This window comes from Cavia porcellus, unplaced genomic scaffold (genome assembly GCF_034190915.1).
Source record: "Cavia porcellus strain 051 isolate PalLab524CR breed Dunkin Hartley unplaced genomic scaffold, mCavPor4.1 scaffold_1, whole genome shotgun sequence".
Classification (NCBI taxonomy): domain Eukaryota; kingdom Metazoa; phylum Chordata; class Mammalia; order Rodentia; family Caviidae; genus Cavia; species Cavia porcellus.
In genome coordinates this window covers 153,512,176-153,532,432 of record NW_026947484.1, presented here as the reverse complement: position 1 = coordinate 153,532,432, position 20,257 = coordinate 153,512,176, and the positions used below count along the sequence as shown (strand labels likewise).

Sequence of the window (20,257 nt, the reverse complement as noted above, 5' to 3'; positions counted from 1 at the left end):
CATGATGAGGTTACGAGTTTGATCCCTGGCACCAAAAATTTAAAAAAAAAAATTTTTTTTAAATGTAATTTCCTGGCTGGGGATTTAGCTCAGTGGCATAAGTGCCTGCCTGGCAAGCACAAGGTCATAAGTTCGAAACCCAGTACAAAAAAAAATAAAGTAATTTCCTGTAATTCCAGCAATTGGGAGGCTGAGATAGAAGAATCTCAAGTTTGAGGTCAGCCTGGGCTACCTAGTAACTTTTCAGGGCCAAGTGCTGTCTCAAAAAAAGAAAAGGAAAGTAAAGAAAAAAAATGTACAATTAAAACTTTATTTTTCTATAATTCATCTTATAATTTTCTTTATTTTTTTTCTGGGTACATCAGTCTTGATTGGAGGTTATTTTCTTTCAGGGCTTGGACTATTCCCCAGGCTCTTCTCGATTTGAGAGTTTGTGCTGATGTCTGTCGTTATTTTGATAATTTTTTCTTTGTAGGTAATCTGCTTCTTTTCTCTGGCTGCTTTTAATATTCTGTTCTTGTGGTGGATTTCTGGAATCTTGATTATTACATGTCTGGGTGTAGATCTGTTTTGGTTGTAGGTGCTGGCGGTTTTTTTTGGGGGGGGGGGGTCTTTTTCTTTTTTATCGGTACCAGAGATCGAACTCACGACTGCCTGCTTGCAAGGCAGGCACTTATGCCGCTAAACTAAATCCCCAGCCCTGGTGCTGGAGTTTTGTATGCCTCTTTTATCTGGTATCATTTCTTTTTCCTATGCTTGGGAAGTTTTCCTTAATTATATCTGTGAATATTCTTTGTAGTTCATTTGTAGTTGCTCCTGCTTCTTTGCTCACGTTTTTTATTCTTAAGTTATAAATCCTCTTGTCATCTTCTAGCCTTTGTATTGTTTCTTCCTGGTTCCTTGTTATTTTTAAGAGAACTTTTCTTTCATGATCACACACCATAAACCTTTCTTCAAGTTTCAAAAGGCTAGCTTTAGTTTCTGTCAAGGCATTTTGCCAGCTTTCAATGGAATTTTTAGTTTCCTGGTAATCTCTTTGGATCTGTTTCATGCATTCTAGATTTTGTTTATATTCTTCATGAAAGGTTTCGTTTCTCTTCCTTTTCTGAGTTCCTCCATTCTTCTGTGTTCTCTTGGGAGGGGCTTCTCATTTCTTTAATTAATCTTTGTATATCTTGCCTCACTTGGATCAGAAGTACAGTTTTAAATTCATCTATGAGGTCATGAAGGTATTTCTTTATGTCCACTGAAGCTGTTTCTAATATTGCATGATTACTGCACTGTTTCTCTTTTGTATTTATTGTCCCTGGGCTTATTTTTCCAGGGTCAGCAGCTGGAGGCTTTTTTTTATTTCTATCTCTTATCATGTTTCTGGTTTCTTTCAAACAGGTGTGTTCAGGGGGTCTCTGGCCCTCTCTGTATTGCTTACGGTCTTTTTGAAGCATTCTGACTGGGTTTTGCTGCCCTCCCCAATTTGCTGTTATCTGAGGTATCTTAAACTCCCTCCCAGGGGCTTGGGATGGTGCGGGGACACTCACCTAGGCCGCCCAGTCCAGAGTTCAGGGTGCAGGCAGGCAGGCCTAATTCCCCAAAGCTGGTCGATCATGGCGGGAAACCGGAAAGTTCTGGTTCTGTATTTTTGATTATTGTCTGAAGAGGTGTTTTCAGAAGCAGCTTCTCTGGGCTCTGTTCACCACTGTGGCTCTGTGGGGCTCCAGTTGTGTGGGCCTGGCAGCAGCAAAGACACATTCACCCGCCTGGGGACCTTGTGGGGGGGCCCTCCAGTGGCAGGGGCCTGCTCAGTGCCAGCACTGCGGGCTCGGGGCAGTGGTGATGGGGGCGGGAGTAGCCGTGGGCTCCCAGTCACTTCACTCCCCTAGCCTCTGGTGGGCCCCTGGCGACAGAGTCAGAGGAGATGGCTGGAGTCGATGGTACGCAGGGATGGCCTGTCTCGCTGGTGTCCTGGAGGCACTCAGGGCTGCACAGTGGCATATCCAGCCAGGAGTGTATGTTTGATTGGTTTTTCTCTCTTTTTTTTTCTTTTTCTTTTTTTATCGGTACTAGGGATCGAACTCACGACCACACACTTGCAAGGCAGGCACTTATGCTGCTGAGCTAAATCCCCAGCTGATTGGTTTTTCTCACCTTAGTTTCTTCTTGGGATGAGAGAATTCCTCTCCCTTTGTTGGGGCTCTTGGTGTTGTATTATGTTGAGTTCTAAGTTGACTCTCTCAGGGAGCCTCTGTAGCTATCCACCATCTTAGCTCCGCCCCCCCAAGTGTTGATTTCTCAGTGAATACTTTGTTACTTTGAAAATGCTTTGTCTTATTTGATGAAATTTCTTTTAAGAACTTGATAGACTCCCAAATAATTGATTGTACATTAAAAATATGGCTCAGCCAGGCATGGTGATGCACTCATGTAATCCCAGCATTCCGGAGATCGAGGATTGTTGCAAGTTCAAGACCAGCCTGGGCTACAAAGTGAACTCAAGGCCAGCTTGAACTGCATAGTGAGACCCTGTCTCAATCAAAAAACAAAAACAAAAAACCACAAATGCTTGAAAAAGCCAGGCATAGTGGCACATGTCTATAATCCCAGTACTCAGGATGTTGAGGTAGGAGGGTCACTGCAAATTCAAGACCAGCCTGGACTACCCAGTGAATTCAAGTTTGGGCTTCTGCAAAGTGAGAACCTATCTTTTAAAAACAAAAAAATTTAAAATGAGCTAGGTTTTAAGGAATGAATTCCCTCCACAAAATGTAAACATCCCATATTTCGTAATTCATTTTGTCATCCTATTCTTTGCTGGCATTTCCTTAACTACTCTGAATTAATGAATGGCTGTTAGATATATTTCTAAGCTCTTGTGCACCAAATCTTTACTCCTGGCGTAAGCACTAGTTATTCGTTTCATTCCTTTTATTGTAGTCACTCACAAACGAATGAAGGCTTGAATTAGTTTTCCAGTAATGAGTTTAGTTTGCTGGCTGCTGAGAATACTCCCTGTTAGGTGTGAGAAGTTGGATCACTAGAGGGCAGCACATTTCCTTTGGGCTTGAGGTCCCTGGGACTGCTGCTGCTGAAGCACTGAGAGATAGCCAAGTGCAGGTCAATGCTTTTCCTGGCTTGCTTCGTACACACCTGCTACCTCGACTCAATGCTAGTGAGCAGGAAGGGTGCTCACAGGCTGGACGGGACCTGAGTGTAAATTTCCACTACTGTGGCAGTGTTCTAGCCAGTAGCACCCAGAGGCAGCAGGCTTATTTGTAGTTTCTGTGTTTCAGAGTGTTGTTAAATAGGAGGTATTAAGTTGTAAATCTTCTTTTAGTGTGATTTTTGAAGGTGCAGCCAAACCCTTCTCCTATGATCTCTGTTCTAGGTAATAAAATGTAGTAGTTAGTGTCATCCGATTTACAGCCAAATGAGCAAACCTGGCTTCTGATCCCGCCCCTGCCCATCACTGGCTGAGATCAGAGCCTTCCTCAGAGTCACTGTCTTCATCTCTAGGGCATGGTCACTAGATTCAAATGAGATAACTTGTATCGTACTTAGCATAGACTTCATGTCTTCATTAGAGAAATTTTGTTCTAGAAAATGATTTAAAACTCACGTGGTTTAATCTCGATGAAGGTAACCTGTCCTTAACTTGCTTTGCAATGATACTGTTTAGTCATGGACTCCACACAGATTTCATTTTCATCCTGGACATTCATTTGACTTTTCTCACATCATAGTAAAATATGTTTGCATTGACTGAAACAAGATATTCTGACCTTGTTTAAACTTATTTATTTGGGAAAGTAAACATTGCTTTTAAATCTATTTTCCCTCTGTGTTGAAAACTAGAAAACTTCTGGAGGGTTTGCCAAAGTGATTATTCTAGATGTAGGTAAGATTGTTGACTTGCTTTGATCCCTGATCTTCCATGCCATGCATGGAAGAAAACAAACTGCTACAGTAGTGGCTCTGTTCCCTCTGGCCAGGCATCCTGTCCTTCACTGACCTCTGTAGATTCCGCCTCCCTGGGCTAAGCTCAGGTGTTGATGTGCGCTACACCCAGGCCTCCTCCTGATCGGCTTCCTCCTGACCGCCCTCCTCCTGACCGGCCTCCTGCAGGCCTGTACCTACCTTGTCCCGGAGGTGCTTTTTTCACATATAATTCTCAATTTGCCATTCCTACTGAGGAGTCCCAACTTTCTATTTTTTATTTATTTTTTCTGTTTCACCTACACTCTAGCCAAATGGAATAAAGTCCCTTCCTGAGCTGAACTTTTTTCCTTAAGATTTTACTTTGTAATCAGCTCTGCGTGTCTAGTAAGTTTTCCTCTTTGATTCTGTGAATGCTGGTCTTTTGTGAGGTACAGCGTGCTCGGAACTTGTGCTTTCTTATGATGCTTAGAGGACACACTTTCACCGGAGCTGCTGCTTCATGCATTTGCATTTCAAGTCAGAAAAGGTCTCTAGCCTCTCTCTGTTCCTTCATGACTGCTCTTGGCCTTCGGAGTGCCGTATAGAGACTCTTCTGCCTCTCAGCTCTGAATTAATTGAGAACACAAAAAGCCATCTATTTTGATCTTTAAAATGATAAAGTAGTATTAACTTTTGGGCCCTTTTTTCAAAATAGCCGGCTTGAATAATGCAGTAAGGCTTCCTATGACTTCTTCCCTTCAGAGAAGTTCTCTGGAGAAGAGCTGGGAATGCAGAGCAAATTCCTAGCTGCTGTGCAGCCAGCTGGCTGTGTAGGGAGCCCCGCCTGCCTCGCAGTCCCTGGCAGTGCCCTGCTGCAAAACCCAGCATGGGAGACTCGGCGCAGGAGTGTGGCTCTGCAGGCCCAGGCCTCTGTCTAGAGGGATGGAGAGGAGCAGCACTGGTCCACACCCACGACCACCAGTGAGCACTGTCCTCTGCCTCCGTAGTGTCGCTCCGGTTCTCAGCATTAATTGGGCCCTGCTTCTCTGTGGAGGGAGCAACTTAGAATGTCAGTTGTGGGAGCTTTAGGGGGTGGAAAGGCCTAGGTGAGCAAGGTGGGGCCACTCAGCCTTTCCTCAGTAGTACTGGTTACTCGCGTGGTACATTGGAGCTGTCTCTGTACAGACACACTCTGTCACACCATGACCCAGTATTGTGATGACCAGCAATTCTTTCCAGGCTCTCGCCATGCCACTCAAAGAATTGGGTGGAACGGTCAATAAAAGGGAAAATTTACTAGGGCAAAAGAAGAAGTGCAAAAGCATTCAGGGAGAAAAGATGCTCTGAAAAGGGGGGCTGAGCAGGGCGAGTGTGGACTAGTGAGGGCAGAAAAAGCAGTGCGCCCCCAGAGGGAGGGTGGCTGCTGAGAAGGCTCACAGCAGCCACCAGGATCATGGCTACTGTCTTTTCTGCCCCGCTGTGATGTCAGATCGAAGCCAGCTCAACAAAAACCCCTTGGTGGTTCTCCCAGAGATGTGTAGCACGAAGATTGAAGGCAGCGCTCCCCTGGGGTCACTGCTCTCACTGCTCTGCGCCCATCTCGGTGTTCCCTCTCGCAGCTGATAAGTCATCTCCTGTCTTATGTCTAGAAGGCACAGCTTTTCTGAGTTTTCACTGCCTGATAATACTGCTTCCACGCAGTATAGGTATTAATAGGTCTGTGGGTCTCACCAGAAATACCAGAATCACTCTGGTAGCTGTAGACAACCTGGATTCCTAGGCTTCAGTCCAGATCTATTGAAATAGTAGTTTGGGAGTCGACAGTGTGAAACAGATGTGTTTCTTAGTTGAGCAGCTGGTTCTCATGGTGTTTCTGCTTACAAGGGCTTTTAAGTAATGTTGAAGGATTAGGTACATGGGTGGGTAGAGGTAAGATGGTGACACTAAGATTTTCTGCAATAAGTTTAAGTACATTTGTGTCATAATTTTAGTTTATTATTAAACAGAACATTCTTTTTAGTGAAGTAGAAATTTAGTCAAAACTTCTTTAAAAGGGTATAGGTAAAGCATAATATATGGTTCATGTCTATTTTCATTTAATGAGTCGAATTACTGACAGTCACCAAATTACTCTTTGGTACTGCTGCTAGTAAGTTTATTTCTCTGTAGAAAGGCAGCAAAACTAGTGGTGCTTTACTACCCTCTTTTCCTCTTTAGGGTTTCCTGGCAGTCGTTGGTTTTGTTTTTCCCATAAGTTCCTGTGCTTTCCTGGCTTGATGGCCTGTCATCCCCACTATTATAATCCCTAGTTATGAATATTGTAATCCAAGTATTGTAACCCCTTTTCCAATCTTCCTCACAGTCTACAAAGTTATATTTGTAGTCCTATTGAGATATTATTGGAATTCCAGCAAGTTAATTCCAATCTACCACCGCCAGTGCAACCCATGGCGAGAGTAAAGACACCAAGACATGTTCCAAGTTAAGGGCGGCCAAGGGTTCCTAAGACAGATCCAAGTGAGGACATGCGGACAGAGGCCCTGATCCAAGGCCTGTCCCAGAATTTATTATCTTGTGAAGAAGGGGGTAGCTCGAGGATAAGTGACAGTGGAAAACTATGCGAGTAGCTTGAACTGACTAGCCAGATAGGGAGAAAAGCATCTCTGCAAAATGCAGGGAAAATGACATGCAGGAGGATCAATCTGCATAATTCAGTTAAGGTAGCAACTGAATTGTTTTTAAAGGCTGTTGCTTCAGTTCCTGGTATGCAAACATTCATGCACTGAGGACTCATAACCTCTTTATCTTGAGCTTATACCCAGTTGACATTCCTGGAGCTGACTGGCTCTGCCATCCTGCTGTGCTCATATCTTTACAAAGAGCACTGTGTGAGGAGACAGGAGACTGTCAGAATGACAAAGATTACATATCAGTACTTCAGCTGGCCTTGTTTGCATTGCTTAGAGCCAGTTGAAGAGAGAAAGATGTATCATAGCCAGCTCTGTACATATCAGTATGTATGGAAATAAGACTCAATTTAACTAATGTTGCAGCAATTCTTCTGCATTCAAGGAGAGGCACCAAGGCAGTCTTCAGGGGACCAAGAGTTTGAGCATTACTTGGGCCACTTAGACCTCGTCTAAAGAGCTCCCACACCTTTTCCTGCTTACAAACAGAAAGGAAAGTATGCAGAGTATTTTTGAAAGTTTTATCATTCCTAATATTTTGCCATGTATGCTTCAGATTTTTAAAAGAACGGTATTTTTTTTTTCATTTTTTCATTTTTATCGGTACCAGGGATTGAACTCCTGACTGCCTGCTTGCAAGGCAGGCGCTTATGCCGCTGAGCTAAATCCCCAGCCCCTAAGAACGGTATTATTACAGATACAGGTTTTTGTTTTGCTTTGAGACATGGTCTCATTATGCAGCGGAGCTTGGCTTGACCTCACTGTGTAGCTGGGCTGGTAAGGGTGTGCTACCACACCCAGCTCGGGTGAAGAGATCTAATTTTGTTTCTTTCTTTTGCTGTGATAAACGTGTGTGTGTGAGTGTGTGTGTTCCAATGAACATTCTTTCATTTGTTTCCTTGTGTACATTTACAAGTGTTTCTTTAGGAAACGTTTTTACATTTAATGTGAGTCAAAGGCCGAGAAGAGACAGGACAGTCTTTTTTTTTTTTTTTTTTTTTGTCTTTTTCTTTTTTATCGGTATGGGGGATTGAACTCACGACTGCCTGCTTGCAAGGCATGTGCATATGCCGCTGAGCTAAATCCCCAGCCCCAACAGGACAGTTTTTAAGTTGTAGTTATGGCCCTTTAGTGCTCCTGAGATCATTTCAGAGGGTTGCAGCCAACATTAAAATAAATACTCCTGCTATATAATATCTATGTAAGTAAATACACATCCACATGTGGCACCTATGTACAAGTATACACACACGCTTAGATATGGTATGCATGTATTTGTTTTATGAAATTAGTTTCATTTCTATATACACTTATATGTGTCTATTGAGATTTGAGATACTTTTTCTTTGGATAATGGGTAAATTAGAATGACAAATGCTGATGAAAATTACAGTCAACAGAGTATTTGTCTTAATTAGACTCCCATCAGCATTGTGTTACTTATATCTACATTTGGTTTAAGGTGTGTCTGATTGTAACTAGATTTTTATTCTTTATTTTTGGTTTTAGTTCTTGAGGCAGGGTTTCACTGTGTAGTTCAGGCTGGTCCTGAACTCACTATGTAGTCCAGACTGGCTTTGAACTTGCAGCAATCCTCCTGCCTCAGCCTCCTGAATACTGCCTAGAATCCAACTCAGGACCTTGTGCTTGCCAGGCAGGTGCCGTGCTGCTGAGCTATATCCCTAGCCCTCTGACAAGATTTGTAACTGAAGTGTGGAACATTTATCAAGCTTTCCTTTGTGATTCATACTTTGTGTATATTTTTTAGACAATGTAAAGATAATTTAAAAAATATTTAAAGAGTTTAAAGATGTTCTCAACATTTGGATAGCCAGTTGCCCCAGCATACTCACTGATTTTTTCTCATTAATTTGAAATGCCTGTTTGTTGTATGTTTCATCTCCTAATGTACATGTCTCTGTGCTTTTTTTTTTCTTTTTTTGAGAGGGTGTTTTGCTTTGTAGTTCAGGCTGGGGGCTGAGATATAGCTCAGTGGCACAGTGCCTGCCTGGTAAGTGTGAGATTGTGAGTTTGGTCCCAATACCACCAGAAAAAAAAAAAAAATTGACACATGTATAATCCAGGGTGGTCTTGAACTTACTTTGTAGCCCAGGTTGGCTTTGACCTGATGGGGATCCTCCTGCCTCAGCCTGCCAAGTGTTGAGATTACAGGTGTTGCACCATTCCACCTGGTTCTGGGCTTACTAAATAATATTCTACTGTTGTATTGTTTGCCCACTCCTGCATTGGTTTCACAAGGCTTTCATTCTTGTAGCTTTATAATAAATCGTAGCACCTGTCAGAGTAATTCCATTTGCTGTGTTCTTTTTTAAAGACTGCCTGGACTATTCTTAGCCTTTGCTTTTCCATGCGAAGTTTAAGCTTGTTCTGTAGCATGAAGTCCTGTCTTGGGGTTAGATTATTATGTTACATTCATAGGGCATCTATGGAACAATTTTTTTTTTTTAATTTTTGGCTTTTTGAGACAGAGTCTCGCTCTGTGTTTCAGTCTGGCCATGGACTCACTTTGTAGTTCAGGCTGGTCTTGAACTTGCAACGATCCTCCTGCCTCAGCCTCCCAAATGCTGAGATTACAGGAGTGTGCCACCACGCCCAGCTGTGGAAGAATTTATATTTTCATAATAGGCTTTCTAGTTAGGAACAAAACATGGTTCTTTATGTATTTCCTGATTATTTCTAATCTTTAGTGAGGGTTTCCTCTGTCTGTTTTCCTAACTCCCCTATTATTTCATTGTCATTTAATGTATTATTTCCTTAAAATTTACATTTTTGCTGCTAGTATCTAAAATGATATTGTTTTTACATTTGAAAATTAACCTTATGAAATCTTACTAGTTCTACCAGTAATTTGTCATGGGGTCTTTAAGGATTTTTATATAAATTTTATATTACCTGTGACTGATGTGATGGCACATTTATTTTTCCTTTGTTTCTTCCCCATCTTATTGTTCTGAGTAGATTCTTTTTTCTCTTTCCGTTTCTTTTCTTTTTTGGTTTTTTGTTTTTTGAGACAGGGTCTCACTGTGTAGTTCAGGCTGGCCCTGAACTTCAGGTGATCCTCCTGCCTCGGCCTCCTGAGAGCTGAGATTGAAGGCCATGAGGCACCACAGCTGGCTGCTTGGCATAGATATTACAGTCTGTGAAAAGGAGGCCGTAAGTTAGTTGGCTCAGCAGAGTTAAAGACTGTTCCTGTGGCTCTAGCTTCCCGCTGAGGGAAAGGAGTTTTCATGACAGGGAGGCACATGAAGCTGGGCTATTGCTGCACACCTGTCATCCCAGCACTCTGCAGGCTGAGGCAGGCCGGTCACAGCTTTGAGCCCAGGTTGGGTGACTCAGTGCCTCAGCAAGACTGCCTCAGAATCAAAGATAAAAAGAAGGGTTGGGATGTACCCAGCGTGAAGCCTCTGGAACACACATGTACACGGAAAGACAACTGCTGAGGCAAGAAAAAAAAATCAACCTGCGATGAAACAAAGCTGAAGTCTTTTCTTCCAGTTTCTTATGGTCTGATTTGCCAGTTAAGATTTGTTCTTGAAGCTGGGCGTGGTGGCCCATGCCTGTAATCATAGCACTCATGAGGCTGAGGCGGGAGGATGGTTGCAAGTCTGAGACAGGCCGGGCTACAAAGTGCGCTCAAGACCACTTGAACTTTATAGTGAGACCCTGTCTCAAAAAGACAAAAACCAAAGCAAAACAAACCAGATGTGAGTCCTTTAAATAGGGTATGATTCCACCTACTCACAGGGGGAAGGAGAAAAAAAAGAAGAAAAATAAAAACTAAAAAAAAGACTTACCCTTGCAGGCATGGTGGCACATGCCTGTAATCCCAGTCCTTGGGAGACTGAAGCAGTAGGGTCCCTGTGAGTTTAAGGCAGGCTGGGCTGCATAGTAAACTGTTGTGCAGTACATAGTGAGACCCCTGTCTCAAAAAAAAATAAAATAAAATAAAAACTTATTCATATGAAAGTAATCTGAAAGCCGTACAGGTTAATATATTTCTCAATATCCAGCTGATTTATAAAAGCTTAAGCTACTCTATGAAACAGGAGATCCTTTTCTGCCCCTTCTCTGCCTATGCCTCACTACTGGAAGTTGGCCTGTTTAAGTGCCTACGATAAGAACTTGAAAGTGAGCAGATCTGGTTAGGACTCATGAGTTAATTCTGTGGTTATCTGCTGCTATGTTTTGCAGAGATTATCTAAGATCTGTGAAGTTCATTTGGAACCCAGATAGCAACATCAGATAAAAAGAAATGTAGTGTTTTTCTGCATGATAATTTTCTAAGTTTTGAAAAACGGCTGTAAACAGGTAGTAGATTCAGAAATATTTGTTATTTTGATTCAAAATATGTGTCTATTCTCTATATATACATACAGAATTTTCGTACATACTGTCACAGTAAAAGAATGCACATCCATCTTACTGTAAACAGAAATTCATGTTATCAGAATTAATTTGGTAGAAATTAGACTGTAATTGGTCACAGTAGCTGACGTGAGATTGGCAGTATGGGGACCAAAACCCAGTGCCAGGGGGTAACTTACACTTTGGGCGAGTTTCGCTCCTGACTTGTGTGTGGAGAGGACCTTTATGTATCTGTTATGTAGGGTGTGCATCATTGCATGCTGTGGTGGTGGATTTCACTAATGATGGGACCCTGAGGAATTAAGATGTTTCTTTTTTTTTCCTTTGTGACTGTGGGGAGTGAATCTTGGGCCCCGTACATGCAAGACAAATGCCCACTGCTGGGCTGCTTTCCCAGCCCCAGGGTTGGTTTTTACTCACTTAGGTAAGGCTGTTTGGGTCGAGCCAAATTACTGAGTTTAATGCCAGTTTAAAAATAAAACCTGATTAACAACAGATGGAGCTTGTTCACAGTTTCTTGGGAACATTACTTAGTTGATGCATTTTGTGTGAATGAAGTTCAAGTTTATTAGTTTATATTTTTTTTCAAAAATTAATCAACTCGAGTATTTTGTACGCATACATTTTCTGTAGAGAGTAATATGGGTTTGCATTAGGAGTGTTAGGCAGCTCTGAAGACATAGGTTTGATGAATGTTGTTCTTTTGGCTGCAGCAAAGAACTTTGAGATTCTTTCATACTGATGTGTAGGAACAAATTTAGACCTTAAAAACAAACCAGGAATTTTTATAGCTTTAAGAGCATTGCCTTGCATATTTCAGATATGAGGCCTCTTTCATAATTTTTCTGTTTAAACAAAATGAACTCCTAGATTCTTAGGCTATGATATTTATTTAGGAAACAATTTCTTGGTATATGTCAAACACAGTATAAGGCATTGGAGGGAAAAAATGAAAGTCTCACCTCGGCATTTAAACAACTGGAGTCCAGTACTTAGTGGGCATTGAAAGTTACCTGCCGCTGTCGAGCAGCTACATAACAGCATGCTATGGAGTTCTGTGGAATTGATGAAGAAGGAAAGATGTCACAAGAGTGACACTTGAAGACAGAGGGGGACATTGCAGGCAGAGGGAATAACAGGGGCAGGGACAGCTGGGGCAGCCTGGGGGACAGGAAGTGATTGGATACGTTGCGGGGATGTCATGTATGAGGAGAGCAGCTGGAGATGAGTGTAGAGAGGTGAGGATGTAAGAGCGTGGGGTGAGCCGAGAGATGTGGGAGGCTGGCTAGGCTTCCAGCTTCGTGCTCATTTTTGCATGGTAGTGTTTGAGTGAGTGAGCTATTCTCTAGGCAAAAATGAGAGCTTTCTCCAGCCGAGTACTGAGTACAGATTCTCTGGCAGGGAATAACAAAAGCCGTGACTTGGGACCTCCTGACTGCCTGAGAGATGTTGCCTTTCTCTTTTGGTGTGCAGCCAGATGGAACCTTTAGAAATACTGAATGAGCTTGGCCTTGAGGGGAATACCTGGACCTGTCATCTTGCATGGGACAGCAGCCCAGAGTTGATGAGCCATGACCTTGTCCTTTTCTTTCCCTGCAGAATCACCGTGGTGGGAAGATAAACTCCCTGAGGGCTTATTTTTAGAGAGTGATATCAATTATAAGCTTAAGCTGTATACTCAGATCTCTAAATATACAGAGTACAAGTTGCACAACATAGGAGAAATTTGGCCTAGTAATTTCCTCCCATGTGGCAAGGCTCATAATCTTGATTTCAAAGGATGTATTTTACCTCCCAGATGAAGCCTAACTGAAGTTCTTTATGCAGGTCAAAATAGACAAGAGTACAGTGAAAAATCCCTGGTCTCAAAAACAAAGGGCAGTCATGGTGCTTGACTGCGTGTTTGTGTGCAAGTCTTATCTCTCCGCTTTAATCTCCATCTCACTCCCTCCTCCCTCCCGCTGCCCTTCTACCCTTCTACCCTTCCTTCTTTCCAGGACTTCCCCGACCCACACAAGGCCTTTGTGAGATCTAGAAAAAGGTATACATAGGCTCCCAGGAAAGGCGCTTTGATAAGAAAATCCTCACCTTCCTCTAGGGGAAGAGGCAGACCTCATATTTGAACTGGATTTGTGCCCATTTGTCTCCTGGGCCAGGGGACTTTGGGTCCTGTACAGTGTGACTGATTGTCCCTGGTGGTCCTGTTAAAGTCTTTTTTTTTGTAATTTTTTTTGTTTTGTTTTGTTTTGTTTTTTTGTTACCGGTACCGAGGATCAAACTCACGACTGCCTGCTTGCAAGGCAGGCGCTTATGCCGCTGAGCTAAATCCCCAGCCCTAAAGTCTTAATTATAGCTTCTTCCAGTCCCTTCTGTCTTCTCCTTTAAAAACATGTAAACAATCTGTTCTTCACCTAAAATGTGAGGCCCTTTCTCTCTGTTACTCGGTGTGCATTGGCAGCTGCACTTCCCAGTTAGGAGTCACAGTTGTCGCGTTGGCCAATCATAGTAAATGACAGAGTTGATATAAATGACAGAGGGAAAGCGCGACAGCTGCCTGAGGGGTGCGCCCCTTGCTGCAGTGTCCCCCTGCAGGCTGCTTCTGTGTGGGCATTGTGGTTAAGGAGGCGGCAGGATCGCTCCCCCGCCTGCACCGAGGCACACGGAGGAAAATCAAGAAGATACATCACAACTTATTCCTTCTGTTCCCGAAACAGCTTTTCATTTTTGTATTCAGCCTTGCTCTTTCAAACTCTGCTGGTGTTTTGAAAATCAGAAAAAAAATTGTTCACCATGCAGGTAGGCAGATTGTCACACAAACAGTAGTTGGTAGACTCCTGATTACTCACTGCAGCGTTTGCGTGGGAAAATTGTTGGCCGGGAAGAATGTCCACTTTTAATAAAACTTTAGAAAGAACATGGTTCCAAATTGTGTTCCATATGCTAAAAATCGCTGAGAGAGAGCCTTGAAGATAGAAGCCAGGCGACAGAGACATCTGGCTGTGTTCCCTTCTTGTTGGTGACGCGAGGTCTGCAGGGGACAGCCTGGGCTTTGAAAGAGCGGTGGCATCTGTGGAATCTCCTGTAGAGTCTGCTAGGGTTAAAATAGCCCAGCCCTTCCCAGTGACAGGAAATAGAATGTGCCTCTCGACGCAGAAGTGAGCAGAAAACCCACTCGGGTAGGTCTGGGGAAACTGACCCCGGCCTGCAGTTCCATGTGCCAGTACTTCAGTATTGTCTGGTTTTTCTTTTTCTCTCTTTTCTTTTTTAAGCTTTTAAAGCAAATCCTTCTTTGGAAAAAAAAAAAAAAAAAACTTAATATGTGAATTATGAGGTTGTGAAAGAGGGAAAAAGGCTTGAATCCAGTCAGATTTTTGGCCTAAAATATATGACAATTTAGTTAAAAGTAAACATTACAGTTTCAGAGTTCTTCCAAAGAAGAACATTGTTTATGTCTATGCATGAATGTTTTAAAAGTTCTGGGTGATTGCAACAGGTCAAAACATAATTTTAAAAATTTCAGATTTACTTATTTTAAAAGTCGCCTGTGGCCCAAACACTATTTCACTTGAGAGCCCATGTAGTAACTATATAATTTATGGTGCATTTTAAATAGTCCTCCAGTTTGTGGAAAGCTTTCTTCTAGTAATCATCTAAAGCTTAACTATTATTCGCTAAAGGGCATATACTGTATACTTCAGGTTTGGCAAATGGTATCCTCAGTTTAATTAATTTAGGTTGGAGTAGTGGAAATCTAGGCAATGTGACAGAATTCCGAAAACAAATCTGAGACACATTACAGGCAAAATGACCCAGGAGAAAGAAGTGCCAGGCCCTTAAAGGATGTTCTTGTCCAGGGGTACTCTGTTTATAATCACAGTAACAAATCTTAGTGTGCATGAACCAAAATTTGTTTGTAATGTGTTCAGTATTACAGTAATACAATATTGTAACAATGGGAATTATGAGAAGAAAAGTCCCCAGCCAAGTTGCTTCAGGGCAGCAGAACAATATGTTTTCTTTATTATATATTCAGACAATAGTTATTTAAACATACAGTTTATTAAATGGTACATTTATCTCTCAATAATGTGAATTGCTCACATTGAATCTTTACCTGTGTTAACTTGTTTAATTCCCACACAGTTATCTTCCAGCTTTCCTTCAGAATTTTACCAACAAAGCACATAACTCACATCGCTGTAGTTTTGTTTGCCCGTGTTTGCACTTTGTTTCAGTGATGTTACATGTCTGGTTCTTCACTGTAGTGTGAGATTCCCATTGCTTCCATGTGGCTGTGATTCATTCTAGCTGTACCATTGTTCATTGCACTTAGTTTGTATGTTCTCCGGTAGATGGATCTTGTTTTTTAATTTTTTTCAGTTTGGGGCTACTATGAACAGTACTGTTTGGGACATTCTTATACATTAGCACTTTTTTTTTTTTTTGGTACTGGGAATTGACCTTAGGACTTTGTGCTTGCCAGGTAGGTGCTATGCCACTGAGCTATAGCCTTGGACCTTAAGCATGCATTTCTGTAAAACATATCCAACGTGCAGTTGCTAGGCCTTGGGGAACATAGTCTTGAACTTTTGTAGATGAAGCCAAACTTTCCAGCATGGTTCTACCAATTGATGTTTCCACAGTGGCGAGAGTTTCTATCTCTGTACATCTTTGAAAAGAATAATAAGCCATTTTTTTCCAACTTTAACCATTCTAGTAGGTGCATAATAATATCTCAGTTCAGTTTTAGTATTTTTTTCCACTAAGATATTTAGTATGCAGTTTCTGAAAATACTAAAATGAAGCCCTTGATTTTCAAATTTGCATTGTTCCTGTCTTTTAATATTGGAACCAAGATTGATACTTTTTGGAAAGAGTATTTTAAATTTTAATTGGATGCACAGAAAGCAGTTAGTTTAGGATATTGCCCAAGATTTTTAAAAATACTTTTTATTGGCTTATGTGAAAAACAGATGTTTTATTTCTCTTCATAATTACTAAGCTGCCATTCCAGGAATCATAACAGTTACTGAAATAAGAGGTATGGTTTGTGATTTATGAAGTTGGATTTAATGAGTAGGTCTTTCTAGTTCCTTTGGAATTGAGCCATTTTTCTTTGTAAGAGAAAGAGAGTGTGTGTGTGTGTGTGTGTGTGTGTGTGTGTGTGTGTGTTTTAAAAATAAAATACAACCATTGTAACTGGTCTGGATGACATTGAATGACTAGTTACTGTTGATTGAAGTGGAACAGACTTCTAGCATCTTGAGGATAATGTCTGAAGGGTAGAGTGACACAAGATAAATGACCGTGTTCCATGCCGAAAATAGCAAGAGGCCAGTGGAACCAAGAGTTAATTGACGTGTAAATTTAGTCCCACTTTACACTTTGCACATTGTGCTTTAGCAAATGAAAATTTACCGTGGTATCTTTTCTGTACAGGTAATATAAAGAATGGAAAATAATTAGGAAATTAAAAGGCTTTGACAGTTATACATACTGATTAAATTTTTAAAATGATCTCAGTACGTTGTATATTTTTATTTATTTTGTGGTATATGTTAAAACTTGTAGATATATAGAAAAGAGAATCATAAGAATTTTTGTTCATAACTGAGTATCCAAAGATACCAGTTTTATACCTGTTTATAAGGGTAAAATAGTCAGATTGTTCTAGTCTCTAGTTTAATGGAAAACTAAATTTCTGCAGTATTTGTTGAAATAGAATCATTTAACCTGAATACAACCGTTTTGTCTCATGAGTAGTCACCTAGTGGTAGGAGGATTTCTCTTCCAGGTGAGGGTTTCATGGTGTTGTCCAGGCCGGCTGAAACTCCTGGGCTCAAGTGGTCCTTCAGACTCTGCCTCCTACATTCCTGTGACTGCAGGCATGTGCTACCATGTCTTACTATGTAGTAGGACTTTAAACTGAAAAGCTAGGTACCATAGTTTGGAAGGATTGAGCCAGTGTGGTCACCCAAGCGTGTAATCCCAGCACTTAGGAGGCTGAGGCAGGAGGGTTGCCATGAGTTCGGGGCCAGCCTAGGCTACGTGGTACCAGCTAAAACTGCATAGGGGGACTGTTTCAGAAAACCAGCCAAGCAAATAAAACTTCATAGAAATCAATTATAATTTAAACTTAGGAGGTAAATAGTTGCTACATGCCTATAATCCCGACACTTGGGAGGCTGAGGCAGGAGGATTACCGTGAGTTCCAGACCAGCCTAGGCTACATAGTAAGTTCAAAGACAGCCTGGACTATGTAGGGAGACCCTGTCTCAAAAAATAAATAAAATAAAATAGAATATATAAAGCGTAGTCTCTTGTCTCACCAAAAATAAAATAGGAAAAATTGTGGCACATCAGTTTTGTTACTTAGTGGGAATAAATTTTGTGCCAATTGCAGCTTATTTTCTCTCTGCTTGCCTTAGAAGTTGGAATATAATCAGTTGCATAACTTTTGAATTTAAAATAAAAGATATACTTCCCTATCAAAGTCACAGATGTGATATTTTCTGATACTTAGGGATTGACAGAGAACTTGAAGAGATTTCTGGTAAAAGTAATGAATTTTATTTATGGAAGAGTGGTGGAATAGAAATTTTGATAAATGAAAGCCAAGGCAATTTCAAGTTTTATTTAAAGAAGGTAAAGTATCTGAAAATTTCAGATGGGGAATCCAAAAAAGAAAAGGCTGCATATATTGCATTCTGCACTTCTTGTACTTGTGATGAATTTTGAAATACATCAAATATTTGCTGTAATATAATCGTCAGTGTATCTGAAAATTTACTGTCATCAGTTAGAGTCCTGATAATAGTATGTGAAGATTTTCGTGCCTACATTCAAATGCTGAGCTTTGCTGGTGGGTAGCCTGTCCGTGGCTAGGTGAATCATTTCCAACTCTTTCTGCTTTTCCGCCCTGTACAGTCCCTGGAGCAGGTACAGGTGGCCCTCAAGCCAGTAAATATGCAAGACCTAGGTCAGATCCTGTTCAGGTGTCAGCGTTGTGTCTCACTTTCTGCCTTGGTGGCACTGAAGGCTGACACTGTGCTACTTCCCTGCCCTTTTTATCTTTAGAGACAGGGTGTCACTAAGTTCCTAAATTGTCCAGGCTGGGCAGGAACCTGCAGTCTGCTTGCCTAGGGGCCCCAGAGTGCTGGGATAACAGCCTGACTGTGGGTGTTTGATTTTTAAAGTGGCCTTAAACCTTGGAGAATGTGTGAATTAATTTTGGCATATGCTAATTTTGCTCTGCCTGGTAGCTAATCCACCTGGAATTGTGATCCATCCAGGCTCTTTCAGTCTAGACTTAAGTTTCCTCTTGTTTTCCTGTTAAAAGTGAGGAGGGCCTTTCAGGTCTTTCCCCACCCGAGCTGCCCGGGCTCCAAGGCAGTAGCGCTCCTCAGGGTGTTGTGCCCACTTCGTCCCTCTTTCCCTTTAGATCTCTGCACGCTAAATAAATAAAGACTGGGAGCAGGCGGGACCCAAACTGTACAAGTGGAATATGGCAGAGATAAAGGAAAGTCCCTTTCTGAACCTTCTACCCTTTTCACTTTGAAGATAAAGATACAGACGTCACAGTGAAGGGAAGTGGGGATGACCTCGGCCTCCGAGATACCTTGAGCGTCGCGTCAACGGACTCCTTTGCTTCGGCAGAGGTAGGAAGGCCCTGTCTGTCTGGGAGAAGTTCTCTTCCATTTTAAGCGGTAGAGCACAGCTTTGCCATCCTGCTGTAGCTTAGCCCTGCTGCCATGGGTTTAGCAGTGTGCATGGTAGACACCGGGGTCCCCAGATGAGTGTCCTGGGATGTGCACTTGCACAGTCTGTGGCCTCTGTAAGGAGGGGGATCTGCGAACCCCACCCCTGGAGGGGCCGTGCCACAGCTTGGGCCACAGATGAGCGAGAAGGGGGTGCTGTCTGGGAGATAGTTCCGGTGATGGGAAGACATCCTCGCTCAGCTTTTTAGTTCACAGATCGACCTTCTAGATCTGTGTTCCCCAGAAGGGATCTGATTCAAAAGTTATATGTAATGCTGTTCATCATGGGAGTTTAATAATAAAAAACTGAAAATGGTCTCATGCCAGAGTACAGACATCTGTACTTTGAAATATTACAGAGACATAAATGTGTTTTTAATAATTTTTAATGACATGGGAACACATGTCGATATAAAAAAAAATTTAGATAGAGCATATGCTTGTAATTGTAAAAAAGTGTAAGATGTGGTATGTAAGGTGTGGACAGAAGAAAAAAACTAAGCATAAATATGCTAATGTGCGAATAGTGGTGATCACTTCTACTAGAGAGCTGTTTCTTATGGAGAGCCTCCTGTCTCAGCTTCCTGAGTGCTGGGATTATAGGAATAAACCACCACACCAGTTTAGTTTTGGGGTTTTTTGAGATAGGGTCTCACTATGTAGTGCAGGCTGACCTTGCACCTGCAGCAATCCTCCTGTCTCAGCCTCCCAAGTGCTGGGACTACAGGCATGTGCCACCATACCTGGCATAGACCATATTACTGACTCGTACATCCAGAGTACCATCACTGCTCTGGTCGTTAATCTTTTTTGAAACCTTTTAAAACATACCTCAGAATGTGATTGAAAAATTCTTCCTATAGAATGTATTCTAAAATGAGAGTTTAAACCAACACTTTAGTAATTTTGCTTTAAAAAAATGATAAGATTAATGATTAAAATAAACTTGGGTTACCACTGTCTCTTAAGAGTTTATGCCCCTGCTCAGAAGTATAGATCTTCAGTGTGATACGTTTCCACAGCTACAAGCCTACCTGAGATGGCTTTTTCAAATAATAACTTCAGCTAGACCAGCAAGTAAGCAGATTTAAATCAAGATTTGAGCCTAGACTCTCTTCATTGCTGGATTGTTCACTTCTTAGTGGAAGTTATTTTATTTATTAGTTTTTGAGACAGTGTCTCACCTTGTAGCCCAGACTGGCCTTGAACTCATGGTGATCCTCCTGCTTCAGCCTCCTGAGTGTGAGGATTACAGGCATGCACAACCACATCTGGCAGAAGTTGTTTTATATAAGGAGCTTAATTGGGGTCTCACTTGCCTTTGTCAGATTTTTCCCTGTTAGTAAGGATATGTGGAACCTACTTGTTTTGATGATAGTAGAAACTTTAAAACTATTTAATAAAGATTTTCTATGCTGAGTTTTTTTTTTTAAACTGGTAGATTTCTTTTTTAGACTTCAAAAGACTGCATTGGACATAACTTATTTCCTTAAAATGTGAGGGGAAATGTGCTTT

General features: G+C 41.6%; 1 protein-coding gene across 2 annotated transcripts in view; it reads left to right on the top strand.

Annotated features, from left to right (window-relative positions):
• Positions 1-20,257, top strand: part of Miga1 (mitoguardin 1) — a 67,869-nt gene that overhangs the window by 23,302 nt on the left and 24,310 nt on the right. For both annotated transcript variants that reach the window (XM_013143062.3, XM_063258015.1), the window contains exon 8: positions 18,546-18,643. In XM_013143062.3, the coding sequence (XP_012998516.2) occupies positions 18,546-18,643 (98 nt within the window). The remainder of the gene's footprint in view (positions 1-18,545; positions 18,644-20,257) is intronic.